This window comes from Aspergillus homomorphus (genome assembly GCF_003184865.1).
Source record: "Aspergillus homomorphus CBS 101889 unplaced genomic scaffold BO97scaffold_52, whole genome shotgun sequence".
NCBI lineage: Eukaryota > Fungi > Ascomycota > Eurotiomycetes > Eurotiales > Aspergillaceae > Aspergillus > Aspergillus homomorphus.
Window position 1 is genome coordinate 160,448 of NW_020291938.1, and position 27,268 is coordinate 187,715.

General features: G+C 53.1%; 11 protein-coding genes across 11 annotated transcripts; 4 read left to right on the forward strand and 7 right to left on the reverse strand.

Moving 5' to 3' along the window:
* Positions 1–1,360: 1,360 nt before the first annotated feature.
* BO97DRAFT_398727 (SelT/SelW/SelH family protein) lies at positions 1,361–2,359 on the reverse strand. The gene is made up of 3 exons (XM_025694204.1): positions 2,075–2,359; positions 1,670–1,898; positions 1,361–1,583 (listed from the first exon to the last, which is right to left on the reverse strand). Exons 1-3 carry the CDS (start codon positions 2,303–2,305, stop codon positions 1,411–1,413), a joined length of 633 nt encoding a protein of 210 aa, XP_025547339.1. The 5' UTR covers positions 2,306–2,359; the 3' UTR covers positions 1,361–1,410.
* A 761-nt stretch (positions 2,360–3,120) lies between these two features.
* On the reverse strand, positions 3,121–3,567 carry BO97DRAFT_428638 (guanine nucleotide-binding protein subunit gamma; the record flags this gene model as incomplete). The annotated part of the gene is made up of 3 exons (XM_025697312.1): positions 3,121–3,183; positions 3,255–3,312; positions 3,416–3,567. The coding sequence occupies 3 exons, from the start codon at positions 3,565–3,567 to the stop codon at positions 3,121–3,123; spliced, it is 273 nt and encodes a 90-aa protein (XP_025547340.1).
* A 1,299-nt stretch (positions 3,568–4,866) lies between these two features.
* Positions 4,867–5,281, reverse strand: BO97DRAFT_408523 (uncharacterized protein). Its single transcript, XM_025695885.1, has one exon. It carries the CDS (start codon positions 5,086–5,088, stop codon positions 4,894–4,896), a length of 195 nt encoding a protein of 64 aa, XP_025547341.1. The 5' UTR covers positions 5,089–5,281; the 3' UTR covers positions 4,867–4,893.
* A 487-nt stretch (positions 5,282–5,768) lies between these two features.
* On the forward strand, positions 5,769–9,190 carry tif32 (putative eukaryotic translation initiation factor 3 subunit EifCa; the record flags this gene model as incomplete). The annotated part of the gene is made up of 4 exons (XM_025692106.1): positions 5,769–5,810; positions 5,936–6,160; positions 6,233–8,607; positions 8,665–9,190. 4 exons carry the CDS (start codon positions 5,769–5,771, stop codon positions 9,188–9,190), a joined length of 3,168 nt encoding a protein of 1,055 aa, XP_025547342.1.
* A 1,014-nt stretch (positions 9,191–10,204) lies between these two features.
* On the reverse strand, positions 10,205–12,329 carry BO97DRAFT_408525 (uncharacterized protein). Its single transcript, XM_025695886.1, has 2 exons — positions 11,263–12,329; positions 10,205–11,205 (listed from the first exon to the last, which is right to left on the reverse strand). The coding sequence occupies exons 1-2, from the start codon at positions 11,973–11,975 to the stop codon at positions 10,614–10,616; spliced, it is 1,305 nt and encodes a 434-aa protein (XP_025547343.1). The 5' UTR covers positions 11,976–12,329; the 3' UTR covers positions 10,205–10,613.
* A 171-nt stretch (positions 12,330–12,500) lies between these two features.
* On the forward strand, positions 12,501–13,551 carry BO97DRAFT_473217 (peptide alpha-N-acetyltransferase complex B subunit NAT3). The gene is made up of 3 exons (XM_025700213.1): positions 12,501–12,772; positions 12,864–13,095; positions 13,182–13,551. Exons 1-3 carry the CDS (start codon positions 12,604–12,606, stop codon positions 13,351–13,353), a joined length of 573 nt encoding a protein of 190 aa, XP_025547344.1. The 5' UTR covers positions 12,501–12,603; the 3' UTR covers positions 13,354–13,551.
* A 346-nt stretch (positions 13,552–13,897) lies between these two features.
* Positions 13,898–15,263, reverse strand: BO97DRAFT_354671 (MCT family MFS transporter; the record flags this gene model as incomplete). The annotated part of the gene is made up of 2 exons (XM_025692107.1): positions 13,898–15,026; positions 15,079–15,263. The coding sequence occupies 2 exons, from the start codon at positions 15,261–15,263 to the stop codon at positions 13,898–13,900; spliced, it is 1,314 nt and encodes a 437-aa protein (XP_025547345.1).
* A 1,925-nt stretch (positions 15,264–17,188) lies between these two features.
* Positions 17,189–18,288, reverse strand: BO97DRAFT_377165 (DNA-directed RNA polymerase core subunit RPO26). Its single transcript, XM_025693047.1, has 4 exons — positions 18,120–18,288; positions 17,698–17,988; positions 17,513–17,632; positions 17,189–17,453 (listed from the first exon to the last, which is right to left on the reverse strand). The coding sequence occupies exons 1-4, from the start codon at positions 18,152–18,154 to the stop codon at positions 17,420–17,422; spliced, it is 480 nt and encodes a 159-aa protein (XP_025547346.1). The 5' UTR covers positions 18,155–18,288; the 3' UTR covers positions 17,189–17,419.
* Positions 18,289–18,456: 168 nt separating this feature from the next.
* On the forward strand, positions 18,457–20,428 carry BO97DRAFT_473220 (C2H2-type zinc finger protein). Its single transcript, XM_025700214.1, has 2 exons — positions 18,457–18,599; positions 18,659–20,428. Exons 1-2 carry the CDS (start codon positions 18,518–18,520, stop codon positions 20,362–20,364), a joined length of 1,788 nt encoding a protein of 595 aa, XP_025547347.1. The 5' UTR covers positions 18,457–18,517; the 3' UTR covers positions 20,365–20,428.
* A 464-nt stretch (positions 20,429–20,892) lies between these two features.
* On the forward strand, positions 20,893–22,081 carry BO97DRAFT_408530 (sulfotransferase family protein). The gene has a single exon (XM_025695887.1). It carries the CDS (start codon positions 21,017–21,019, stop codon positions 21,791–21,793), a length of 777 nt encoding a protein of 258 aa, XP_025547348.1. The 5' UTR covers positions 20,893–21,016; the 3' UTR covers positions 21,794–22,081.
* Positions 22,082–22,618: 537 nt separating this feature from the next.
* Positions 22,619–24,772, reverse strand: BO97DRAFT_461863 (uncharacterized protein). Its single transcript, XM_025699385.1, has 2 exons — positions 23,895–24,772; positions 22,619–23,829 (listed from the first exon to the last, which is right to left on the reverse strand). The coding sequence occupies exons 1-2, from the start codon at positions 24,484–24,486 to the stop codon at positions 23,021–23,023; spliced, it is 1,401 nt and encodes a 466-aa protein (XP_025547349.1). The 5' UTR covers positions 24,487–24,772; the 3' UTR covers positions 22,619–23,020.
* Positions 24,773–27,268: the final 2,496 nt, after the last annotated feature.

The window sequence follows — 27,268 nt, forward strand, 5'->3', positions numbered from 1 at the left end:
TCATGCGACGGTATCCACCCCCGGAGAATCTCGTACCAGTAGCCACGACTGTTCCACGCCTTCAGCGCGACCGAGTGGGACGTTTGACGGCGCCTCGGATACGAATCGGACGTCAACCGACCCGACTGCGATGGCCACAGTCCTCTTGGCCAACTCGTCCGCCACGAATGGCGGTGCGTCCGGGCCGTCCAGCGCCCGCAACAGCTCGATCGAAGGCGCGGCAGACCGGCCAAGCAGTTCTCGACAAGCGCCCACCGGGTGCCGCCGCCGCCATGCAAACACCGGCTCATCGGGACGCATGTCTGGACTGTCAAGTTCCCAACGGAACAGCTGCACTCGCACTCACAGCGTCAGCACCTACAGCAACAACATGACGCCGATCTCGCCCGCTACCAATGCGACTAGCTTCCTGACGGTGGATAGTGACGAGAAAGGGTTTGCTCGGGAGAGTGTCAGCCGTAGTGACAATGAAGAATGGAGCCGGGCCAACATCCGTCCGGCGACCTCGAATCACGAGTCCACCGGCACCGTGTATCCGGTCAACCGTCGCGCATCCGACCCGCACACGTACGATGCGGGGAATAAGCACCTGGCATCCCCTGCGGGGAACGGCACCGGCAGCTCTGGGCAATCCACGACAACGGCGGGCAGCTCCAAACAAGACGGACGGGGTCGCCAATGGGGCGAGTCTGGCGAGCGTCATTCTGGTCCGTTCAAACTGGTAAAACGGCGGAGTCGTCTCCGACTGGCATTTTGGCGACGCAAGCCGCATCATTCGCACCAGCATGAGCTGAGTGGCGAGACCTGATACGATCTTCTGCTTCTTTGGCGTTATTCTGCGATTTGATTTCACGGTGTTCATTTGGAAAAACACGGGGGAACTGGATTATGGGCATACGGTGACATTCCGCTGATGACTTGGATTTTACGATGGATTGCATGATTGACGACACGGATTGGTGCTACGAGGGGTTTCTTCGACCCAACGCCACCGCTTGCAGGGGGGGGGCGTTGTGGTCGTGTCTCCTTGCTATATAACGATCTTGATGATATGCTAGTATCTGAAGACAAGGCGTCTTCGGGTGCTGGCATTGTGAAGGGATTCGAATTCCTCACTACCTGCCTTCTCTTAAGATTTCTTTTTTTTTTTTGTTTCATCTGACCATTGCCTGGACTTTCTATATTATCTCTTACTATTTCTGCTTTTTGCTTTTTATCTCATACAAGAGGACACAGGCTCATGGATATCGGGGTACCATTAGAGTCGGGGCGTGGGAAGGCGTTCTTCTGGGGAAGGGGAGGACTTGTGTACTATTCTGTATTGCATGACAATGGATCTTCAGCTCTTTCATCACCTTTTAGTTATTTGAATCGATACTACCTATATACATGAATGATATCTAGATGGAGCTACTGACAATCCTCGCATTGATCTTTTCCCTTGCCTTCAGCCTCTGTAGTAGGACCCTGCTTGTCACCGTCCCCCTCTTGTTCCTTCTTCTTCTTCAACGCCCGATCGGTATGTCCCAAATCCCGCCCGGGATCCACCACATTCCGCACGAGAGACTTAAGCACCTTGACCTCTACATATTATGGTCAGTCCCCACCCCCAAAGTCATATTCCCCCCCAACAAGAAACTGAAGCAAAAACAGAAAAGCAACGACATACCAGGAAACCCGCCATCCCGCTTCCGATCCCACAGCACCGTCTCCGTGATCGTTGCCCGCTCCCCGTTGCCCTTACTCTCAGGAGTATCTGTCTGAACCCCGGGGGGAACAGCACCCCCCTCATGATTCGATTGATGATAAATCGTTACCGTGAAGATCCCCCCCGTTGCCGGGAGGAGGGATACCTCGCCTAGGTTTGTGGAGAAGGTGGAAAGGAGTTCTTGGGCGAACTTTTTTTTTTTTTGCACTCGGTTATTAGTGTTATTTTTTGGTGGGGTGGGTGGGTTGGGTTGAGGGAAGTGTTTCTTCGTTCTTGGGAGTAGGGGAGGTGGGTGTGGATTGTAGTCTTTTCTTGAGGCATGGGATGGAGGGTTGACAGGATAAGCAGGGTAAACAGGTAACCTACATAAGCAGCGCGGAGCATCCATTTGCACTGGGTGCAGAATTTGATGGTGATGCGGGGGTACTGGATTCCGAGGCTGTGGCTGTTGTCTTGCGATTGCGATGGCGATGGCGATGGCGATGGCGATGGCGATAGCTCAGGGTTGGGGTTGGGGTTCGCGGCTGTTGTGAGTTGGTCTTGTGGTTGTGCCTGGGTTGAGGCGTTGGGGGTTGCGGTTTGGGGGATGGAGATCATTTTGGCTTCAAGTTGTTTTCTGTTGGAGAGTTGAGAGAGTTGGTGGGAGGGAATTGGTCAGTAGTAAGTGGAAGTAGAAGTAGAAGTAGTAACTGGTAGTTATAAGCTCATTGATGATGTCAGCGGGTGGAGATCTAGCTCTTGCATGCAGTCGGACATTTATCTCTACATCTACATCTACATCTACATCTACATCTAATTGCACACTTCATACTACACTAATACTCATTAACTAGCCTTGCAAATCTATATTACAAGAATCAGGTCCCGCCACAGTTCACTCCCACTGCCGCTTTCAGGTTCCGGCTTTTTGTTTTGGCCTTTGCATGCAACTCCTCCTAACCCATCATTGAAGAAGAAGAAAAAAAAATGTCACGGCTGAACATAGGAAATATGGGATCAATAAAAAATCACTAGAAAATAAATGCAATGGGGAGGCAAATATGTCGAGCTGGCTGAGATAAATGGCCGACATGAAGAAGTAAAAAGAACCCCAGACAAGGAGGTCCGATCGTTTTGGCTTGGCTGAAGAAATGGGCCGGTCGCATCGCGAGACACGGCACGCGCGCGCGCAAATTATCGTCCGTATTATTCGTCGTCGCCGTCATTGGCGCGCTCGACCGACGTCCAGGCAGAGGGCGAATCGGGTCCACGGTATGTCGACACGGGAGACAGTGAGAAGGGGAATTAAATAGTCGAGCAGAAAGAAAATGTCATCGCAGGAGGGGATATTAAAGGAAAAGAGAAACGCCGTAAGTCGGCCATCGGGGGAGAGAGTCCGAGTTCGAGAGGTGTCCAGACAGCCATGGAATCCGTTACATGACTGTGCAGCAGCCGCCCTGCTGCTGGGGTGCGTAGGGATCCTCCCGCTTGTCGACCTGCGCGCGCATTGGAAGTTAGCGACCGTGCCAATATCTCAGAAAGAATCGCATGGGGATCGATCGCATACCTGACCCCATACGGATGGTACCATAAAGTCGCGAGTGTTGTTGCAATAGTTGATCAGACTGTAGAATGCGATCGTGGTTAGTCATTTGTCATGCTCACAGCGTTGGGGGCCTTTATGCGTTCCGGCCATGGTTGAAGAGGGGGAGGAAGGGAAAGGCGTACGACAAGGCGGCTTCCGAGACCTTGACGCGGGGACGGTCAAGATCCTCCTTTAGCCGGGCATTGAGCTCTGTCAGGCGACGGTACTTGAGGTCGGCCACACTCTGCTTCTTGTTCTTGACATCACCACCGGATCGGAGTTCGTAGGCTGGCATTTTGATAGATGGACGGATTGATTGAGTTTAAACGGTCGGTCGGTCGGTCGGTCGCGAACGTGGACGGTGCGAGCGATGGAGAGACAAAGTCCGCTTATGATCGAGGATCTGATCAATCGAACGAGATACGCGCCGTCGGGAAAACAAGACGGAACGATGAAAGAAGGGATCGTTAGAGTGCTGGTGGGATTGCGAATTGCAGCCGGTAGTCAAAGGTCGGATTCGCCGTTAAGGTTTGCGGTCGGCGCGTTGCGGCGGCAGTAAGGGGGGAGAGAGAGAGAGGATGAAGGACGGAGGGAGGGGAGGCTGTGTGGAATAAGGAGAGCGGCAAACCACCAAGCAACAGAAGATTTAATGAGCGAACCTCGGAGGGGGTTTTTGTGTGTGGGGGGAATGGAGTGTGGGAGGGAGAGAGGGAGGGAGATGGAAGAAGCCAGAGAGAGAGAGTTGACAAGAACCGCAATGGTGGTGTGGGAGGGAAAGCAGAGAGGACGATCCAACGGGGAAAGAAAAGAGGGAAAAGAAGGAAAAGAAAGAAGAGAAAGGAAGGGAAAGAAGGAAAAGAGTAAGAGTAAGAGTAAGAGGAAGGAATTAGTTGCTAGTCAATTAGTTAATTAGTGAGTTGGTTTAGTGAGCAAGCAGTCAGTTTAGCTGGTCAGAGAGGAGGGGGAAAAAGAGTGAGAGAGAGAGAACAAGTTCGGGGGGTCTCAGACAGAGAGAGAGAGAGAGGGGGGGAGGAGCAAGAAGTGGAGAGGGGAAAATTGAGGGAAGGGAGTTTGGAGCTACTCCCGACTTGTAGTCAGAATGATGCTAGTAAGCAGGGAAATAAAAAAATAATCATAAAATAGAAAAAAAGGAGGGGAGACGAAGACGAAGACGAAGAGGAAGAATCTTAACTTGATACTTCCCTTCCCACTAGGCCTGACTAGAATTACCACTTTCTTCGACTGCCTAGTCTACGACCAATCCAATCTCATTCAGTTTCCCTCCTGACTAGCGCACAAACGAAAAAGAACCTACAAAATGCGAGACAACTTTCCCTGAACAATTGGTCTGTGGGTGAGAACCACCAGGTGGTGATATGGTGGTTGTAGTGGTGTGTTTCGTCCATTTCTATAATCCGGAACCCAAATGGCGCGGTTGAATCTAATTTCCCGTCTAGTCGCTTTCGGGGATCCTCTTTTTCTTAGGTTTCCAACTTGGAAAAGTTCCCTCCCCCCTGAAGCAGGACAGACGAGGTATCAGACTTAAGGTACCTACTTCATCCTGCTCCAAGCTCTGTCCCTGATCGAAGGAATCAGGAACAGACTTACGATCTTCGGATCCTCATGCCATGATGGGGTCATCTATCGGACGGTGAGCCTCACGTGCAGCTGGGGCTTGACAGTTGACCAAGCGTCCGGACTGGACCGAGTGCTGCAGTGGATGGGACACATCAATTGTCCAGCTTGATAGATCAAGCTCCGACGGCGATCGGTACAGCTGATTGAGCTGGTAGCCTGTGTGTCGGTCACAATGCATTCATGAGTCGGGGTTGGATGGAAGTCCGTTTCTGGTCTCTTGGAAGGAAGGACAGCGATGTACTGTACAGTACCGCTGCTCGTACCCGACCTCTCTCCTTTCCACTCTCTCCCTCCAGCCCATTCATCCCCATTGTTCCTCTTCCCGAAGAATGCGGGTGGCCCAGTGGATGAGTGGGTGGAGGACGCGGCACAATGAGTCTCAACCATCATCTTACCACCACATACCACCACCAGTTGAACGTAACCTAAAGCACCCAGGGCTCTCGCTCGTCATCGTCGACGCGGGAGACAATCGTAGACACCATGTTGTGGCACGTAGAGCGCATTGCAACAGCGCCGGGGAGTTGGCGATCAGATCACGTGATCTCATCCGTCCCAGTCGCTTAACCCAAAGTGGGCAAATCTTGGTTGGTTTTTTTCGCCGGCCTCTCGCACAACGACGGCCCTCAACCACACGCTCCCTCTCCCTCTCCCTCTCCTCCCTTCTCCTCCACCCCCCATCTTTCCCACCGGCTTTGTCGTCTTGGGTCATTTCGCCGACCGTCGCGTGGCAGCCTCTTTCACCTCAGGCTTTTGTCGCCATCGACCTCTGCTGCCCGCCCGTCGTTGTGCGATCCATCTTTTCTCACCACCTACAACAATCGAGCGTGTTTCTTACCCATCACCACATCGCCCATCATGCCGCCACCTCCCCATATCAAACCTGAAAATGTCCTCAAGGTACGCGATGTCGATCGGATGGAAGTCGGAGAACAACAATGTTGGGCTGGAAGAAAGAATAAAAGATGATGAAAGAATGAAGGGGAATAGTGATGGGATATCAACTAACAACTCGTCGTCTGCAGAGGGCTCAGGAACTCATCGCCGTGGGCCAGGCCCCCGCTGCCCTCAACGTCCTTCACGAACATGTCACCTCTAAGCGGACGCGCAGCACTCCGATCGTCTCGCTCGAGCCCGTCATGCTCCTCTTCGTTGAGCTCTGTGTCGACCTCCGCAAGGGCAAGTCCGCCAAGGACGGTCTTTACCAGTACAAGAACATCGCCCAGAACACCAACGTCGGCACTATCGAGGTAGGATTGCCGCCGCATCGATCCCCTCACGCAAAGGCTGACCGTGAGCGAACGCTGTTTCGTTTTGTATAGGTCGTCCTGAAGAAGTTCATCGAGCTCGCCGAGAAGAAGGTCACCGAGGCTCAGGCCAAGGCCGACGAGATTCAATCTTCCCTGGAATCCGCCGCTCCCTCCTCCAACGTCGACGACCTCGAGGCTATCGAAACCCCTGAGACCATCCTGCTGGCCACCGTCTCTGGGGAACAGTCCCGCGACCGTACCGACCGCGCCGTCGTCACCCCATGGCTCAAGTTTCTCTGGGAAACCTACCGTACCGTGTTGGAGATCCTCAAGAACAACGCCCGCCTGGAGGTGATGTACCAGACCACCGCCCTGCAGGCCTTCCAGTTCTGTCTTAAGTACACCCGCAAGACCGAGTTCCGCCGCCTGTGTGAGCTCCTCCGCAACCATGTCCAGAACGCCGCCAAGTACTCCGCTCAGATGCACGCCATCAACCTCAGCGACCCCGACACGCTCCAGCGTCACTTGGATACTCGCTTCCAGCAGCTGAACGTCGCCGTTGAGCTCGAGCTCTGGCAGGAGGCCTTCCGCAGCATTGAGGACATTCACACCCTGCTGAGCCTTTCCAAGCGCCCCGCTAAGAATGTCATGATGGCCAACTACTACGAGAAGCTGGCCCGCATCTTCCTCGTCAGCGAGAACTATCTCTTCCATGCCGCCGCCTGGAGCCGCTACTACAATCTGCTCCGCCAGTCCGCGGCTGCTCTGGCCGCTGGTCAGAGCACCAAGAAGGAGAGCCCCTCCGTCAGCGAGGCTGATATGACCAAGGCTGCTTCCTTCGTCCTTCTGTCGGCTCTCTCCATTCCCGTCATCAGCACTTCCCGCTCCCGCGGTGCTCTGGTCGACGTGGATGAGGCCCGCAAGAACAAGAACACCCGCCTTACCAACTTGCTCGGCATGGCTCAGGCCCCCTCCCGTGCCATTCTCTTCAAGGATGCTCTGAACAAGGGTCTCCTCAAGCGCGTCCGCCCCGAGATCCGCGACTTGTACAACATCCTGGAGGTTGACTTCCACCCTCTCTCCATCTGCAAGAAGATCACTCCCATCCTTAAGCAGATCGGTGCGGACCCCGAGATGGAGAAGTACGTCCTGCCTCTGCAGCAGGTCATCCTCACCCGCCTCTTCCAGCAGCTCTCTCAGGTTTACGAGTCTGTTGAGCTCAAGTTCGTCTACGAGCTGGCCCAGTTCCCCGACCCCTTCCAGATCACCCCCTCCATGATCGAGAAGTTCATCATGAACGGTTGCAAGAAGGGCGATCTGGCCATCCGCGTGGACCACACCTCTGGCGTCCTCACCTTCGACACCGATGTCTTCTCCTCCGCTAAGGCTCTCCACCCCAGCAGCGCCGCCGGTTCTGCCGAGAGCGAGGTCGGCTCCGTCCAGCGCCTCCAGAACACCCCCGCCGAGATCGCTCGCCTGCAGCTCACTCGCCTGGCCAAGACTCTCCATGTCACCTGCATGTACGTCGATCCCTCTTACAGCGAATCTCGTCTGGAGGCCAAGCGCGCCGCTCTCGCTCGTGCTGCGGCCGGTGCTGCCAAGGAGCACGAGGAGACCCTGGCTCGCCGTGTCGTCATCGAGAAGAAGAAGGAGGCCGCCACCGACGCTCTGCAGCGCAAGCAGCGCGAGGAGGAGACCCGCAAGCGCATCCGCACTCAGCAGCTTCAGGAAGCGGAGAAACAGCGTCTGGCGGACGAACAGCGCGAGCGTGAGAAGAAGCGCATCCAGGATGAGCAGGAGCGCATCCGCCAGCAGGAGCTCAAGAAGCAGCTGGAGGAGCTGAAGAGTGGCGTGAAGGGCATTGATATCAGCGAGCTCGACCTGACCGAGCTGGACGCCAACAGCCTTCGTGCTATGAAGCTGGCTCAGCTGGAGAAGGAGAAGAACGAGCTCAATGACCGCGTTCGCACCACTGCCAAGCGTATTGACCACTTGGAGCGTGCTTTCCGTCGTGAGGAACTCAAGCACATCCCCGAGGACTACGAGAATCAGAAGAAGCGGGATATGGAGCTCTACGAGGCCCAGAAGGCCCAGACGCTCGAGGAGGCCGAAGACAAGCACAAGGAGGCCGTTGCCCTCAAGCACCGTCTCAGCCGCCTGGTGCCCCAATTCAACAGCTTCCGCAAGGAGGTCTCCGAGAAGCGCCACGAGGAGTTCGAGAAGCGCCGCAAGGCTGCTGAGCGCGACTTCGAGGCCAAGAAGAAGCAGCGCATCAAGGAGGTCCAGGAGCGTCGCCGTCGTGAGAAGGCTGAGCGTGAGGAGGAGGAGCGCCGTCGCCAGGAGGAGGAAGAGCGCATCCAGCGCGAAGAGGAGGAGAGAGTGGCCAAGGAAGAAGAGCGTAGACGTGTTCTGGCCGAAGAGAAGGTTAAGCGCGAGGAGGAGAGACAGTCAGTATCCCCGTTCATCGTACGTGGTGGTCCTTATCTTACTAACTCACTCTACAGGAGACTCGATGAGATGGCTGCCAGACAGAAACAGCGTGAAGAGGAAGCTGAGGCTCGTCGGTTGGCCCGTAAGACCGGTGCTCCCGAGCCCGAGCCCGCTGCCGCTGCTCCCACTGAACGCACTGCTCCTCGTCTCAATCTGGCTCCTCGCACAGCTGGTGGTGGCGGTGGTGGCTGGAGAGACCGCCAGGCCGCCAAGGAGGCTGCTGGCACCCCCAGCAGCGCCGCCCCCGCGGAGCCCGCTCCCGCCGCCAGGGAAGAGGCTCAGCCTCTCCGTCGCACCGGTGGTTACGTGCCTCCTCACCTCCGTGCGGGCGCCAATGCCACTCCGGCTGTCGCCCCGGCTCCTCCTGCCGCTGCTGCCGCCCCCTCGTCGGAGCGGTGGGTGCCCCGTCACGCCCGCGACTCCAGCTCTTCCCAGCCTCCCTCCCGCACTCAGACTCCCGCCTCCGACGAGGCCAAGCCCGCCTCGGGTAGTGGTGGTAAATGGGTGCCCAGATGGAAGCAGCAGCAGGGCGGCCAGTAGATATTCTCGCTCTTCCTTCCTACTAGCTACTTTCTTTCCTCTCATGACATGACCGACTTTTGATTCTAAAAGTTCTTTCTTTTTCTGGGACCAAGAAAAAAAAATCTCATTGCAGATAAGGGGCGTGTATGTGTGTATGTGTGTGTGTGCGCGCGCGCGATTGATATGATGATGATGATGAAATATCTCCATCTTTGTTTCCCTCTCCAACCTCCTACCTACCCCCTTACTCTCCCTCTTCCGTATTCTCCAGTACACCTCTTTACTTCTGCTCTACCCCCTCCTTGTGGTTTTCTTTCCTCCCCGACAAAAGATACCGTCGTGTCCATTTCCCTCCCTCTTTTGCCCCTCTTCCGTCCCTACCTACCTCTTTACATGGAATCCTAGGATATGAATTTTGTTTTCGAGAATCCAAAAAAAGGATTCACGGGGTGGTGAAATTCTTTCTTTTCTCGACAAAGTGTAGTTAAGTTAGTCTTCTGCTTGCTTCTCATTATCATTTTTTTTTTCTCTTTCTTATTTAATCTGTTTTTCTTTTGCTATACTGGGCATATTTTCCAATGTTGACTAGATGCATACCTACCTACATTTCACGGTCTTTTTGTTCTACTACATTCATGAACTTCCCGGTTTAAGCTTTTGTAATCCATTATGCCAGGCGCTGGTGCTTGAGGCTGGCTTAGTCTACGCGTGGACCGTCTTTCTTTGGCTGGGTTGGGCTAGCTTTCCCGGTTGCGGGCGAGAACAGACTACCTAGTAGGAAGTCATCCTGGGCTATTACGTAGGAGCATGCTGATTTAGACCAGAGACTCGGTAGTCAGTTTCAGGGGTGTGGTTTACTTGATCGGGCTCTGCCGAAAGCGATAGATAGCAGTAAACAAAACGTTTCTTTGTGTGTTTAGATAGTATAAATGTGCTTTTTCGTCTCTACCTGTCCGTCCAGTTTGTCTATCTCTCTGTTCATCAATTGGAATCAATGACATGAAGCTTTGTAAGTCAGTCACACCAAATAAAGGAAGCAAGGATAAGCATGAAGAACTGAGGTTAGTGGAGTCGAGAGAGAAGATAAATAGCAAAAAGTCTAGATTCGACCGGCGAAAGATGGAAGAAACAAGATGAAGTAGAACCAAGCCAGCAATTATCATGCCCATTCCTTTCCTGGGCATGGCAAAGAAGGTGCTCAGGTGAAGATGAAAAGAAATAGATAGGGATCAAGGTAATATCTATATATACTGGAAGAAGAAATGAAGAAATGAACAGAAGCTAAGAAAAAGGGGAGGGGGTAGGGGGTTTTGTGATAGTGCCAAAAGATATCCATGATATGCGTATAGCAAGCAGCAACATGAAACTTTGTTTTGAATTTGTCGAGATGCGAAGGGGGGCCCCTTCACTTAATGCGGTATCTTTTAGAGGTAAGGTATCATCACGCGGCAGCTACTTCTGCGCCAGTGGTAGCAGCGGTAGCTCCGGCGGCACCAAAGAGCTTCTCCCGCCATTCGCCGCAGACAGCCTCGAAACCGCTGACCACGTCGCCGCAGACACGACCGGCTTCCCGGTCGCGGAGGCGTCGGTCCCAGTCTCCGCGTTCGATCCATCGGGTTCCCTCCTCGCGGCCCTCTTCTTCCCGGCGGAGCTCCGCGACCAGTTCCCGTGCGGACCGGAGTCGTCTCGAGGCTGTGGAGGTCAGTTGTCGCGATTCGTACAGTGTATCGCTCAGACCGCGGAGGGAGAGGGTGATGTCAGAGGTCTGCGAGACGAGGCTTTGGAGGGAGACGAGTGGGTTGAGGGTCGAGGCTTGGGAGGGGGTGGTGGGTCGGGAGGAGTGACGTGGCTGGTCGGGGAAAGGATAGGGGAGGTTAGGCAGAAGTTCTTCGTCGATGAGCGGGATGAGCGCGTCAATGGCATCGTCAGAAAGGAGCGGGAAAGGTGAGAATAGGAGAGGGTGAATAAGGTTTTGCAGGGCCCGGGTTTGGTGTGTGAGATGCGACGTGATGGAGGAGTGAGCGGTGATAAGTCTGGAGACCTTCTGTCAGCATTTACTCCATCAACACCAACACAGAAAGCTAGCATACCTCATTGCATTATTCTCAATGCCACTCTGCGCGCCTAAATCCCGCAACGCCTCCACCGTCCGTTGGATCACATAGTCGTTCTCACTGCCGTTGTTCTCAATGCCTCTTCGAGCCAGGCTCTCGATCTCGGCCATCTGCGTTTCCAGACTCGGGGGCATATCCGATTCCTCGAAGTCCGAGTCATTACCGTAGTCGGAGCCATCGTACTGTGACTCATATCGTCGGTGTTGTCGTTGAGTGCCGTTTCGCGTTTTGGGACGGGGCGGTTGCAGTGTGGAATTCCGCTCGGGGGAGTATCCGGATGACGGAGTGCGGGCGTGGTGGTTGTATGCAGCTTCGTCCTCGCTGTGGTCCGCGTATTGTGCGTCGGGGACACCAGCGTCCTGCCCCGAGGCGTATCCGTAACCTCCTTCTTCCTCCTCCCATGCGTCGGCCAGTTCGTCTGCTAAGTTGCCCAGCCCGCCTCCACCGGCCGCGCCGCCGAAGTCGACCGACATGCGGTGCGATTCATTGATGCTGTGGGCGCGCTGCGGGCGGGAGTCAACGGGAGAGGGGGGAGCGGATGAACGAGGCGTATGAGGCGACCGAGGCGACTGGTAGGAGAAACCGTTGGGAGCGTAGGTGCCTGGTGAAATAGGGTCGAAATCAATGTTGGATGATCGACTCCGCGTATGGCGGTGAGATAGAGTCAGGGGAGGAGGAATGGACGGCATGATTGTGGTTTGATAAGTTGAGAAGAATGGTTGCGTGTTTGAAAAGTCCGTAGTCTGAATAGTTCTCAGGAGGGAATGTTCTATGTTTTATCAGGTAGAGAAAAGTGGTCGTCTCAGAATTCGTCAAGTGGGCTGGGGCGGGCAGCCAACGGGGGTAAACAACAGGGGAAAGTCAATATGGGAGGATCGCCGACCGCATCACCAGGATGCCCCAAATGCTCAGGAGGAGAAAAGAAGAGAGAGGCAAAGGAGAATGAGTGACAGGAAAGCAACAGGGAAGAGAGAGCAGCCGGTTGAATCTTGGTGGGGAAGTTTAGTCGTTAGAAGGAAGCATGAACGAGGGGGAAGTTAAAGTAAGTAAGAAGGGAGGGAGGGAGAGATGGATAAGTTTGTATGGAGTAACTGGCTGCCTGTCTGCCTGTCTCTCTCTCTCTCTGTTTCTTTTTGCCCCGTGACCGCCCAAAGCCCCCGATTACCGCCCCTCCTCCCTCGCATTTGATCATCGCCCTCATTCTCTTCCCCGCACCAAATTCAATTGCTCTCTCCAACTCGATTCCCATTCCTCTTCAATTCTCTGTCATACTCTTGCATATTATCTCTCATACCCTTCTAGACAACAAACAGCACAATGTCCTCAATCCGCCGCATGTCCCCAACGGACCTCCTCTCCCTCAACCTCACAAACCTGGACCCATTAACCGAGAACTACGACCTGGGCTTCTACCTCAACTACCTAATGCGCTGGCCCTCCCTCTTTAGCAGCGTGCAAGACCGTCAAGAAGGAATCGTCGGCTACAGTACGCGAACCCCCTCCTCCCACCAGCAACAAACAATACATCACAACAACAAAAAGCACATGCCACTAATAACACACTCCTAAAAAAAAAGTCATGGGCAAGCTCGAAGAACAACCCGCCCACATGCGCCACTCGGAACATTACACCCCCTGGCACGGCCATATCACCGTGTTGACCGTGGCGCCGGCATGGCGCCGGCTGGGCCACGCCCGGCGCCTCACCGAACGCCTTGAGCGGGGCTCCGACATCAACGACGCCTGGTTCGTGGATCTGTACGTGCGCGCCGGGAATAAGGTCGCTGTGGATATGTATAAGGGCATGGGGTGCGTATCTATTTCCCCGTTTCTCTCTTGGTGAAGGATGGGTTGGGGCGGGATCTTTGGCGGTGCTAACGAGGTGTGCGGCACAGGTACTCGGTCTTCCGGCGCGTGGTCGGGTATTATAGTGATGATCCGTCGGGGATGTCGGAGACGGGCGAGGATGCATTCGATATGCGCAAGCCGTGCAGTCGCGATAAGAAATTACAGCATATTCGGGAGAAGGGGGAGGAGTTCTTGGTTGATCCGGTGGATGTTTCGTGATTGCGGAGGGGGAGGGATTAGGAGGGTTTGGCTAGAGGGTCGGTAGCCACTGCTGTGTCAAGTGTGTGAGTGTTGGCGGGGATGTTGTTCTGTGAGATGCTTGCTCTGTGGTTGGGTTTCAAAAGCTTGGTGTTTACGGCGTTGGCGATTTGGATTCGATCTAGACGGCATTTGTTATGAGCCTTAAGTAGGTGGGACAGACAATACGTCACTGTTGTGACTCGGTTCCATACATAGACTAACTAGTAAACGGGCGGATGCATTTACACAAAACAGTAATCATATATGCATTATGAGTAATGTATCCTAGTCATGTACTGCATCAAATATTCTCACGTGAATGAGGAACAAATTCTTTTATCTTGAACGCCTGCTTCCCTATTATGCAAGATGAAGAGCATGACCCAACAATGCAGCTTGAATGCTACTGACCAAAATGCAGCCCTTCGATAAGATATTATGCTCGAAAGCCAAGTGGGGGAGGATCGCTCGCTCGTCGCTGAAAGGACCCCTATCTTGCTTGATTCTCCATGGAGGACAGACTTCAAGCTCGTACCAGTAGATGAGGACCGGTGCGAGAGTATCGCAGGGCCGCAAAGATGACCGAGGAGGTAATGAGACAACACCCAGTAAAGAGCTGCACCCCCAAGTAATGCCCAGTGTTGCTGAGAATAGCGCCGCCAATTGGAGTTCCAATCAACAGACCGACCGAAGTCACGGCGAACAGCATACCGAGACGAGTACCCAAGTCGCGAATGTCCTTGGTTATGGAAGCCATGACCACGGGCGGGAGAGAGACGAAGCCACCGGAACAGAGACCGTACAAGACAGACAGAATGATGATACCGGGAACGTTGTGGACCCCGATCCATGCGAAAGCCAGGATGCTCGTCGCAGTGGCAGCAGGCAGAAGTACGTTCATGGGGCCAATATGATCGGCAAGGAAGTTGGGGAAGATTCGGCCAAAGGTCGAGCCCGCATTCAGCATGGAAAGCAAGTAGAAGCCCAGGTTGGCATCGACGATCTTCGTTTCGATGGCATACGACTGGATGTAGAAAAGGAAGTTGTAGAATCCGAGAAAACCCAAGAACAATCCGACGCAGAACATGGTGAAGACTGGCTCCTTGAACGCAGACAGCTGGACGAGCTTGCGCTTTTCCTTGGGAGGGAATCGCATGCGCATGATGCAGAACGAGATGCAACAGGTCCCGAAAGACAGAAAGCCCACGGCTCGGGTAGCCCATTCGAAGCCAGCTCGCTCTTGTATTTTATTGAACATGATGGGATAGATCACGCCACCAATGCTACTCCCTGAGGCTGCCAGACCGTTGGCTAATCCTCGCTTCTGTTTGAAATATTGGGGTAGGATGGCGACAGACGGAACGAAGAGACATCCGGCGGATAGACCGAGTAGGACCCCCTGGCACAGAATCAATTGCCAAAACTTGGTCGACAGACTGGTCATCATGAGACTGAAGGGCAGCATAATGGTCCCGAACCCAAGAAGCGCACGAAAATATCCCGCATCAAAGAGAGGGCCCGTCACCACCCCAAAAAGCATCAGAAGGAAAGCTTGCAGCGAGCCAATCCAGGCGATCGACGAGGAGGACATGTGCTTTAATGTATTCTCTTCATAGTATGTCTGATATGCGCCCCAGGTATTAATCACTCCCCTGGACTAAGTCAGCACTCCGCAAAGAAAGCAACATACTAGGTAGAGCATACCATGAGTTGAAGAACAAGAGCCAAGATCCTATCACTTGAATCCATGATATCAAGCCGGTATCGAAGGTCGGCTCTGGGGGTTCGTCATCCGACAGGGAGGAAGTGACCGTGTGACTGCCATTCTGATCAGTGGTGGCGGGAGACTCTGCGGAGACCTTCTCCTTCAGATCAGCATTGATTCCCATCTTCCACGACGATTATTCTGGGGAGTGAGGAAATCGTCGAGTGGATAGTCAGCACCAAAGGTAAGGTAGAGGGAAAGACCGACAGCGTTTGCAATCTTGACACGGCCGCGGCAGTCGTGTAGTGACACAAGTATAGAGACCCCGCAAACAGACGTGAGACACTGCTGTTGCTTTTAATTTAAGATTGTTGAACCAGGTGAATGGCGGCGGAGTATGATTAATAATGTTGATTTTTTTTTCCCACAATCCAACAGCACCGGGGAGGGGACACGCCTTAAGACTAAGCTTGGAAGCTAGAAAAGTAGAAAAGAAGTAGACTGCTTTTGAAAAAAGCCGTCCAGGGGTCCACCCAAACTTGGCCAAGCCGTGCCGACCCCAGCGACTTGGAGACGGTCGAACAACCAGTAACGAGTGAATATGAGTGCCAATGGCCTGACGGCTCCATCGGAGGGAGATATCTTAATAATCCTACTGGTTGTCCGACGGGTGGGTTCCGAACAAGCGATGGAGACTCTTGCCGAGGGGGAAATCCATTTCCCCAGGGCCCAGAGACCGCATCTTATCTCGGGGATAGTTAGCATTAGCGATGCTACCATCCCAGGGTCGAAGCGTTCGTCAGATGACGGAAAGGAGGGGTATGGTTCATAACCCCAAGATCTTAACTTTGGAGCAAAAAGCACACAATCCTGTGCCGTCACTGCCGTGCATCCGGACGGCCTTACTGTCGCCAAATTATGGCATGGAGCCCGTGCATAAGCAGGACGATCCAGGTGCAGGTTGGCGAGGAACAGGGGTCAGCAGCGTGCCGAGTTATCCAGGCGGAGAAGGATCTCAAGTCTCAAGCTCTGGAAAGTCGAGACTAGACCGATTAATTTGAATTTCATGATGCAGCAGATTACCCTGGTCCTGCACAGGCACTGGTTGATACGGGTGGATCATGAGTCAACGATTAAGACCACGGCACGAACCGACTTTTTCAGACACGCACACACCGTGGACACTTACTCCACTTGCCTTAAACAGGCAGGCCATTCCGGCTATCATGGTATAACTTCCTCATGTCCCCGCCACTGGGTTGCAAACTTGATGCACGAGGTTGAGGCAATACACTAAAGTATGATATGAAGTATGGATCTGGGAGAGGGATCGAGTGTTCTGAGAAAGAACGAACAAGATCGGTAGGTAAGTAGTCTTAGGTAAGAAGGCGGAGTTTTCTGCCAGCCGACGGAAGAACTGCATCTCAACTGCAACCAACCAACTACGGGCACTGCATCCATTCGTGCAGCAGCACAACAACAATTTTCTGCATCGATCTATGACTGGGCTGTAAAATTTTCTGCAGCAATCCTTCTTCTCAGTTGCCACCGACTAACCTCCTTGATGGTTGAGTCATGTTAGCAGCCGGGGATCTTGCCTGCCTCTGCACATCTTGTGTCATACTCTAGCTGGGACTATTCCGAAGCGAGCTCGGGATATGCTTGTAGATCGAGACCGGGATCTGAATTGGGATAAGATTTTGGGCTCGGAATATGCGCGCCAATGATCGAAATTACCCCAATACACGTTTGGCTTGGTGAGCTGGCGCATCGTGCTTTACATGATAAGTCATATGCCGCTCCTTGGGCGGATCGAGTGATGCATGGATACCCCGTCTATAGTACGGTGAATGCATATAACGACCTACACGAGGCATCATGGCTTATTCATACAAAGCAATAACCTCGAATAAGCGCCATGTCACTAAATATCCCTACAACAACATAAGTCGAGGAGTTCAGATAGTCAGTGCAACTGCTCTTGGTTATTAGACAGACTGTATAGGTCTAATTGCGCTGAAAGTGTGCCATATTAAATGTCATACGTCAGGTCTAGCTGTTAGGACCCAAGCATTGAGGAAGTTTATCAACATCAATGGATTTTTTTTTCGTATTTTACCGTTATAAACTGCAGTGCGTTATACTGATGAGTCTTTTTTTTGCGCTCGTCCTAGTGACCTAGGGATTGTTCAAGCCTTTCTGGCTCGCTTCCCTACTCCGAAACTCCAAACGCTATGCTGCCCAAGGGGAGAAACACTTAGACCGTGACAATTATAAAGCAAGAAAAGACAAGAAGAACCAGTTATCAATGTACAGCCATCCATACCGTTTCCACCTTTTTTACAACAGCTCCTCACACGTCCAGTCCTCATACCTGTTCAACGACGGTTAGACGTGGCACTCGGGTGCAAATGGCTCGAAAGTCGCGCTTACCATCCATCAGGAAGATATCTCCGCACGATGAGAGGAATCTTCTTCTGGTTGAGTTCCTTGATGGCGATCTGCAAAGGATCCGTTTCACCCTCGAGATCGACAAGCACCGGAGCGTTCATACTGATAGCACGGTCAGATTCACCTAGCACTCCCCCAGAATGTTCGACGCCAGTTCCGAAGCCTACCTGATCTGCAGAGCCCGGGTACCCAGGACACGCGCCCGCTCATACTTGGTCATGTATGGGGTCGTTGTGCGCTGGTCGTTGGGCACCTTCTTCTCCCGCGACTGCTCCATCACCTTGCCTGAATAACCGGCATTCGGGTCGCCCGAGACAACGACGCGGTCACCGTTCACAGCCGGCGCATACGACTCGCCATAGTCGTCGGCTCCCTCAGCGACATCCACATCTTCGGGGTTGATGAAATCCTCGGGCTCGTTGTCATCGTACTCCTGCTCCGCGGGGTCGTAGTCGTAGCTGCAGATACGAGAAGATCGAAGTCAGATCATCAAACTCTCTCTTTGAAACAGAAAGACAGCTTTCCACTAGTTGCGCGGACCCTCCGGGTGCGCGATTCTAGCTGCAAGCCATATCGAGAGAGCTCTTACTTATCCTCATCGCCGTGATCACCGTAGTCAGACATGGTGCCGATCCAGATCAATCAAGACCCAAGATAGAAAGTTGACTATAAGATAGACGAGAAGGAGGTGCCGAGACTGCGACCGGATCAGTTGAGGCGAGACAAGGAACGATGCGACAGCCTTTGCTTTGTTGAGGTGCAGAAATCGTAGTTTGCGGCCCTCCAAAAGGCGGAAAAAGTTCCTGTGTTCTCGAACTGACACTAGTCCACTTTAGGAAGCTATCTCTCACCGCTTTGGCAAAATTTATTCTGCAGGGCTACGTTATCTATTTTTTTCTCTTGTTTCGAGATCATCCATGCTTCATCCCGTCATCCTTATTATGCTATCTAGCATTTTGGGTGGATGAGGCTGAAGAAGACGAGATCATGAGCCAGAAAAGAAAGGCGTCCGGGGATCTCCCAAGCCCGAAGAGGCTGCAGAAGCAAACAACATTGGACGGTTATGTCGGTACGATAGAGAACATACCGCTATTGCGATAACACTCCATACTAATACTCACAACTCAGATCCGATTTATCAAGAAAAACACTCTGATGCCGAGTATGCCTCTTCGGGTAGTGACAGTGAAGCGGGCGAGAGTCTTCAAGAAACGCCCGGGACGCCCATGTCAACAACATCCTCTAGATATCCTTCGGAGCTGAAGACTCACCGCTGCCCCTTCGACGGCTGTACTAAGGCCTTTAACCGTCCAGCACGACTCCAAGAACATCTACGCTCTCACAACAATGAGCGACTCTTCCAATGCCCTCACGAAGACTGCGACAAGAATTTCCTCCGTGCGTCTCATCTGAACCACCACGTCAAAAGCGCCCATACCGGGATTCGCGATTACGTCTGCGAACGTCCAGGCTGCGGGAAGAGTTTCGTCACAGGCTCACGTCTCCGACGACACCTGGCTGCGCACGACGGTCGAGACAAGTACCGATGCACGGAATATCCGCCATGCGAGGAGACCTTCCGGAAACACACGACACTCCAGAAACACATCCTCAGTGTCCACCTCAACAAGAAACCCTTTCCGTGCACGCACGTCGACTCAACCACGGGCCAACAATGTACCATGGCATTCGACACAGCAGGACATCTCCGCGCGCACGAAAGTCGAGTCCACAGCGAGAAACGCTTTACCTGCGCCGAGTGCGCTCAACGTGCGGATACTGAACAGCCCACCACCAACTCCTCAAGCTCTTCCGAAACAACAACTTTCCCAACCTACGCCTTGCTCCAAGCCCACATCCGCACCGTGCATCCACCGCAATGCCCGCACTGCCCACTCACCTGCTCCACCACGCGCGAACTCCGCCGCCACCTCGAAGTCGCCCACGGCAACGTCCCCCTCTCGGACCGCAAGGTCTTCCCTTGCACCGTCCCCGGCTGCGACAGCAGCTTCACCAAAAAGGGCAACCTGACCGTGCACGTGCGCACCGTGCACCAAGGCGAGAAGCGGTTTGTCTGCGGCGAGACCGACCTGTCAGCCTCGAAGCGCGTCGCCGGCTGGCCCGGCGGTGCGGCCCACGGCTGCGGCAAACGCTACGGCAGCAAGCTCGCCCTGGAGGAACACATCCGCACGGCGCACATGGGCTTCCCGAACGCCAAGGCGGAACGGCGCCAGCGGTTGGGCTTGGCGCCGAAGGCCTCCGGTCAGCAGCGCGGTAGCACAGCCGCAGGCGGCATCGGCACAGGGCCGTCGGCGTTGGCGGCCCTGACGGGAGCCGGCTACGCCGAGGAAACGGGCCGCCAGATCCTGTGCTTGGAGGCAGGATGCGCGCACCGCTTCCATCGGAACTACGATCTCTGGGTGCACATGGGAAGTAGGCACGGGTGCTCGGAGGATGAAATCCGGGATATGTTCATGCAGAGGGCTTTGTTGTTGGCGGATGACGGCGCGCCGCAGTCCGCTCCTTCTGCTGCTGCTGCGAACACGATGACGGCGGCAATGATGGGTGATTTGTTTGGGTTGTACGGGTTAGAGTTTGACAACGACGACGATGGAACGGGGTACGAGCCGTACCACCTCAGTGGGAAGCCGGTGGTTGCAGGGCCGTTTGATGGTGGAGACCTTGTCGGTGGCTACGCGGCGGGAGGGTTCGCCTCCGATAATGACTTGATGCACGATATTGATTCCAAGATACCCAGCGCGACGCGTGCGACTGTTGATGATGATTTGGCGATGATTGATCCTTTGTTGGAGTTTAATAACCTGGCGGGATAAGTTTTAAGACTGATGTATTTGACATTCTATTTCGGGGCTCTTTATGGCTATGTGGAGCATGTGGACTTGCATTAAGAATGGCATGGCAAATATTTTCAATCTCTCTGTTGATTCTCTTCTCCTGCCTTGACTAGCCCGTATGTGTAAGGATTTGATGATGGAAGAGGGTAATACAACCTGTAGCTCAGTCTAGCAGACTTAGCATCAGCATATGCAGGCAATACAGAGAATAACTTCTCATGCAGCCCAGGATAAGTGTCTAAGATGCAGCAACCATCACAGGAAGTAAATTTTAAAGTTCTGATAGAGTAATTATAATGCGAAAAAGATAGGTATATCAAAATAAATGAGCTGGCTCATGACTTCTTGTAGCCCTTGTACTGTACATACATATACGTACTCAACGTAATATGAAATAGCGTCCTACTAATTTATCCTAGTAGTAAGTATAAGTCAGGTGTCACTCTATACATTTATACCCCTGTAGTGGCAGTCAGCACTAGCCCTGTTCCAGCACTGGCTCATCATCACCTCATCCCCAACAAGAGGCACCTCAGGGGCATTTATTTGAACCCAAGTTCACCTCTACCACCCCTAACTGCAACATCGAACACAATCTTTACTCCCATCTGCGTTCAAGTGAAACAACAACATGGGGCAACAAGCATCCGTCCCCCGCCCCGGCACCGACCTGCAGGTGATCGGGGCCGGGCTTTCCCGCACGGGAACCGCATCCTTCACCGCAGCCCTAGAAATCCTGCTGGACGCCCCCGTCTACCACGGGGGCACGCAAACCACCATGGGACCCCCCGTTGAGATCCAGTCGTGGAACACCATCCTGCGCACCTGGCTCGCGGGCGACAACAAGTCCAAAGTCCTGCAGCTGCTGCGCGCCCGCACCGCCGGCTACGCCGCCATCACCGACGCCCCGGCCAGCCAATTTGTCCCTGAACTTCTAGAGCTCTATCCCAACGCCAAAGTGATCGTGACCGTGCGCGATCGCGACAGCTGGGTGCAGAGTATGCAGCAGATCAGCTCCCTGGCCCAGCTGTGGTTTTTGGGGGCGGTTTTGCTCCCCTTACCGGGGATGCGGTACTTTGTGACATATATCGACCTGCTGCAGCGCCAGTGGGATCGGATCTACAATGCTAGTCGTGATAATGCCTGGATCTATGACCGGCATCTCGAGTGGTTGAAAGAGGTGGTGCCTGCGGATCAGTTGGTGTTTTTCAGTGTCAAGGACGGGTGGGAGCCGCTGTGTCGGGCTCTGGGCAAGGAGGTTCCTAAGGATATTCCCTTCCCGAGAATTAATGATTCCAAGGCGATTGATCGCGTGGCTGCTTATCATATTAAGCGGGGGTTGGTGCGTTGGGCGGTGGTTTTTGCTGTGATGGGGTTGGTGGGGGCGTGGTGGGTTCATGGGAGGTGATGGGGTTGAAGATTTGGAGTGTCGATGGGAGCAGGACTGATTCAATGGTGAAGTGATGACGATGGCTTGTAGTTGGGTGGGTGACCACCAGCAAATCCCTTCTGTTGTATGTGTTTTCATTTCTTGCTCTGTTGTTTCACTGGCCAAGGGAAACATTTAGAGAGAGAGAGAGGAGGGGTGGGGGAGAGGAAGAGGAGAGATTTCAAGAACAAACACTGTGTTGTATGTACAAAGCCTCACAGCTTCAGGATATACCAGCCACAGACCCTCAAGAAAGAACAAATATCACCTGTACGTCAACTGCAAGAGTAGAATTCAAAAGACCACCAATATCAACTACCATTCTTTTATGCAAGCACAGCATCGCAAAACATCCACATCCCTCTAACAACCCCATGGAACAAAACCACCAACCGGTGAATTCACTCACCAACCCCAAAAAAATGAGAAAACGCAGAGCAAGATGTGTTCGCCACCAAGCAACAATCGTCTCGCCCGCGTTTTCACATCTCCTTAAGTGGTCTTTTCCTTGACTAGGTAGTTTTCTGATTACATACATGAAAGAAATAAAGAAGCAATTTCCTCCAAGGGCCCTGGAATCAAGTACGATCTTTCTTGTCTCAATCTCAAAAAACTATCTATCAATCCAACTAGGTCTCGCGCTGACTGTCATGGATAGATGGATGACATATTGGCATTTCCTGGGAGATCAAGAATTCGTCGAGAAGAGACACAAAAAGACAATAGAATATTCCTGAGGCATGGGGTGGAAAATGGCTGGCTTTTATGGTGATAGATAGGAAACACTTGAAAACATTTTTATCGGTTATTGGACCGTTTCGATACTCGGTGATGGAGGTGGAGGGACTTAGGTTGGCTCGTGGTCTGGAATTGATGACGTGCCAGTCTCTGCTTTTCCATCTCTGAGTGGGGGGTTTTCTTTACGGGGGGAGGGCTGGGAGAACCGAAGGATATGATCGAGGGTGGAGGGTTTTTCGGTGATGTTCGGGGCAAGAGAGGAGAATGGACGGTTTTGAGGTCGATAGGTGGATGAGATCTTGACTTCGAAACAGGAAGCTCTGACCGGCTGGAAAATGCGAGGTTTCTTGCAGCTCAGATGAGAACCGTAACGTATTCTCCCTCGTCGAAAATATCCGGCTCGACCGGCTTAGGTTGGGGCTTCCAAACAGGCTCGGGAACAGTGGGGAGACGAGGCTGCACGGGGATCTATGGACGTGTAGAACGTGTTAGACCAGCTGAACAGATTAATGAGGAGAGCTTACTTGCCGCATCCTTGCGTGGCCACACGTGCGTGAAGTCCTCCTCCACGGTGAGAGCGTCCTTGATGAGTTGGGTCTGTCGCTTGAACGAGCGGCGAGGCGGAGGGGGTCTTGCTTGACGGACGGCTTTCGCCGTGTCCATCCCATACAGGGTGACGTTCCGAGCCAAGTCCTTCTCCAGGTCCTGGTCGGAGCGCCAGACGTCCTCGAAGTACTCGTGGTTATCACTCTTCAGGGACCGCTTCTGGAATGGAACCGGAACTTTAAGATTGGATCGAATGGCCTCCACGGGTAGACGAAGCTGGGTTAGACGGCGCAGGAAGACAATCCCCTTCGGGCTCGCATGCTCGGGTGGCATCAGAGATGTGAAGACTCTGGCACAATCACAGAATAGATGCACGGCGGGGAGACCTCTTCCCAGCGCCAGCCAGAGCGCGGTCCGGATGAGCAGATCGTACTTGTTATTGCCCTCTTGTCTGAGCGGCCAGTGGGCGAGATCTCCCAGACATGCCTGCGCGCTCGATGGACGGGGAGCCTCAAGCGTCTCGGGCGGCAGCCAACCCCATTTGCGTGCCTTGGTTGGGTTGGTGCGGCAGACGAGCCCCTTGTATGCATGGTAGAACAGGGTAAGGACCAGGCTGCTCTGATTATACTCGTCCCAATACAGTGTGCCCTTGCACGCGTCGGTGCGAATCTGCTTCAAGCTCACGAAGGCCGAGCGCTCGACCGAGATCGGGAGAGGGTTAACGATCTTGCCTGCAAGTCATTGTTAGTACCAGAGACCCCGATATGAGGGCTTGAGAGTCGGATGGTAGACTTACGTTCCTGGGGGTCGAACTGGATGGCCGCGATGAGGTCCTTCTTGAACACGTTGACCACCTTGATTGACGCCTCCAGTTGCTTCCGAGCTTTCGTTGGGCTTGCCCGTCTGGCATTATGCCAGTAGACTGGACTCGCACAGTCTCCACGCAAAGGCTCGAGCAGTCTTCTCAGTGTCTCGATCTCGACGGCGAAATAGGTCTCGTCGGCGATGTTCGTCTCGATCCGCGGGATGCCGTCGTCGAAAACCTGTCCATAGCGCTGCAGCAACCATTGCTCGAGCTGCACTTGCATGTCATGCATCTCGTCGTCTGTGGTGAACAACAACATCAGAAAATGTTCATAGGTCCCAGGAAATGTGGAGCGTGCGAGACTGGGGAGAGCCGAGATCACTTCGTTGCCAAAGGTGGACGGGTCGAAGCCTCTGGTGAACTTGGCCTGCAACTGATCGAGCTTTTCGTTTTCGGCCTCCACAATCTCCTGCTCCTTTTCTTCGGTCATGGCACAGTGGTATGGTTCATCGACGATGATGTCCATGGGCTGCGTGCTCGTCCAGTTAGGACCACCCGGCACGTAGGTGAAGTAGTCCGCCATGCTGAGCAAAATAAATTGATGGGAATGAGATATGACAAAGTTGACTAGATCAAAATCGACTATAGGGTAGACTTGTCGTTCGACACGCCGTGCGAAGATCGACAACAGTCCAAAGGCAGCCAGACAAAAGAACTCAGGCCGAGCGTTATGGATCTCCCGAAGGCTCAGTCAGAAGACTGTAGCGCTTCGGGGAGACACACGCTCTTTAACGATAGCTAATGGATGACGAACAAGGGGATGGGTGCGTGCTTTTCTGAAGGGGAAGGTGTTGATACTAATAAAGAGGATGGTGAAGGGCAGAGACAGAAAGGAACCAGAAGAGAAAAGAGGAAGATGAGGAAGAGAATAGATGGAAGTTGAAAACAACAAACACAAAGGTTCAACATGGAGTACCTCAGGCTGTGAGTCTACTAGAAAATCAGTGAGCCTGGCGTGCTCCGCTTGTTCCCTAATGATCGCTTAGTCGACATGGCTGTTAACGGTGTCCTGAGGCATGAACTGATCAAGCAAACATCTACCTTAACTGTCGCTTCCACAATCAAAGAGGTCAAAGGACAGCCAACGCAGATGGATCCTTTCTTCATCCGGCATACAAAGAAAGGCGCTGTTAGCGGACTGAATGAAATCGACAATCAATACGTATTGTCCCTATTCACACCTTGGCACGGATCCTGTCAGTCTAAGACCGACGACCGTATACAGTAGATTCAAGTCAGAACTGGGAAGCAATTTGTCGCTGCCAGAGACCTGGGTTGTATAGAAACATGAAGCTTGCATTATTCATCCTCTTTACCTCGTGGTAACTCTCGATTTCGGCACAGCAGGTCAATATACCGCTCGAGGGCATGACTCGCGGGGTACGATAGCAATACTTCGTCGACTTGCACTTAGGCATTACTCAAGGCATGAGTTTCAACCCTGCAACTTGTAAGGTGCTGTGGTAACCGAAAGGTGGTTAAAGCGATCTTCAATTCCAGACAGGCACCAAACAACCGGAGAATCAGTCACGGTCGCAAGGCTAGGTGCCATGTTCCGAACAAGAACCTTGGCTTAGACAACGTGAGTTTTCTACCAGATAGGCGTCTATGGGTTACAGAGAGCAGGGGAGTAAAGTGGATATAGCTTTGTCGGGTGTCTTCAGTGGACGCATAGCCTATACTGACACAGGCCAGGTATTTACATCAGGTAAGGTCTACGGAGCTAGTACCGAATATCGGGGCGCAGATGGAGCCAATCAAGATATTTTGCATATGGACTTTATGGTCGAAACATCTACAAGGTAGCCACCGGCGACCCCCAAGCCGCCCGGAACGATTGTATCAGTTCCTGGTGGGGAAATCGAACGCGGGATCTGATATGACATGACACTTGAGGCGAGGTCAGTGACTCCGCTCGTCGAGCCCCTGCAGGTGATGCATGTGGAAAAGACAAGGTCAAGTAGCATAGCAGTCAGTATATCATAGTGGGCTGATACTGACAGATCACGGCCCTTGCTCGAAAGTGTGGATCTCCAACGGCCGGTGTATGAGATCTCCCACATGTCAAGTGGATTCCGGAGTGAAGACTGGTGATCTGAATACTCGTACTTAGTACCTTGGATCACCTCAGACGAATATCGGTGGAGTTGGTGGAACCTCGCTTTTTGAGGATGAAACACGCCGGCGATATTGGGCCTCATGAAACCGAGAGATTTCCAGATCGACAGTGATGCTCTTAAGAATCACCGACTGATTTTGCAGCGTGAAAAACTTACACTCGATTCCATGTAGGCAAAGACTAGGGAGTTAATTTCAAGTCGAAGCGTAAGTCATGAAGCAACCCAGTGTTTTGCAATGCAACTGAGTCCCATCAGATGCAGTCCAAGGATCGACAAAGAAGCTTTCCACTGTTGGGGTTGGAACCGCTTATCATGATGGGCCAGAATCCACCTCCGCCCTGACAATGACATTGCGGCATTCCAGTTCAGCAATGATCGCTGCGAGGGGTTTGCGCGTCCGGGCGGTGAAGGGGGTTTAAAAATACATGCACATCAGTGAGGCCTGCACTTGTCAGTTGCATGGCATGGATCGTGGAAACTATTCCGGTCAGGTGCGGTTGATGGGAAAAAAAGTAAATACATATGCACTTATGCATCCTCCTCGATAGACAGGATCGCAATTTATCAATTGAATCCGGTGGCAATTGCAGTGCTGGCCAGACTAGCGGCGATAAGAGCTGCTAGTATTGAAAGCACGCTAAAAGTTCCAACTCACCCCGAAGGTGCCACGACAGAGATGAGATCCAAGCTCCTCAGACTGGACAATACCCAAGAACCCATCATCCCTGTATGGTGCGTGCAGGTGCGATCGACCTTACATCACCTGCAGCAGTAGAATAAAGTTGATGCTGTCGGTCCAACCCAGTTTGAACACACGCCAACAATGACAGGCAGCAGACCTGTCTGTCGCAATCCCTGGCAGATTATCCTCATTCTGGGGAGACGGCAACTAACCTCCCGCCCACAATCATTAGACTCGGACAAGGACCTTTTGTCTGACTCCGAGCTAGCTGGCGAGGAAGCAAATGACGCCCTAGTCTGCATACGGTGTCTGATTGACGAAGCCTCACTGACCTACCGACCGATCGATCGACCGACCGACCGTACTTCAGAGAACTGTCGGTCCTCGATCCAATTGCCCCAAGTCACCGGGTTCGATGTTTGCTTTCTGTCTACATCCCCACATGTCTAGACGACCGATGTGTCCATGGTTCTGATCACTAGTGACTGAAGTGGACGACTGCC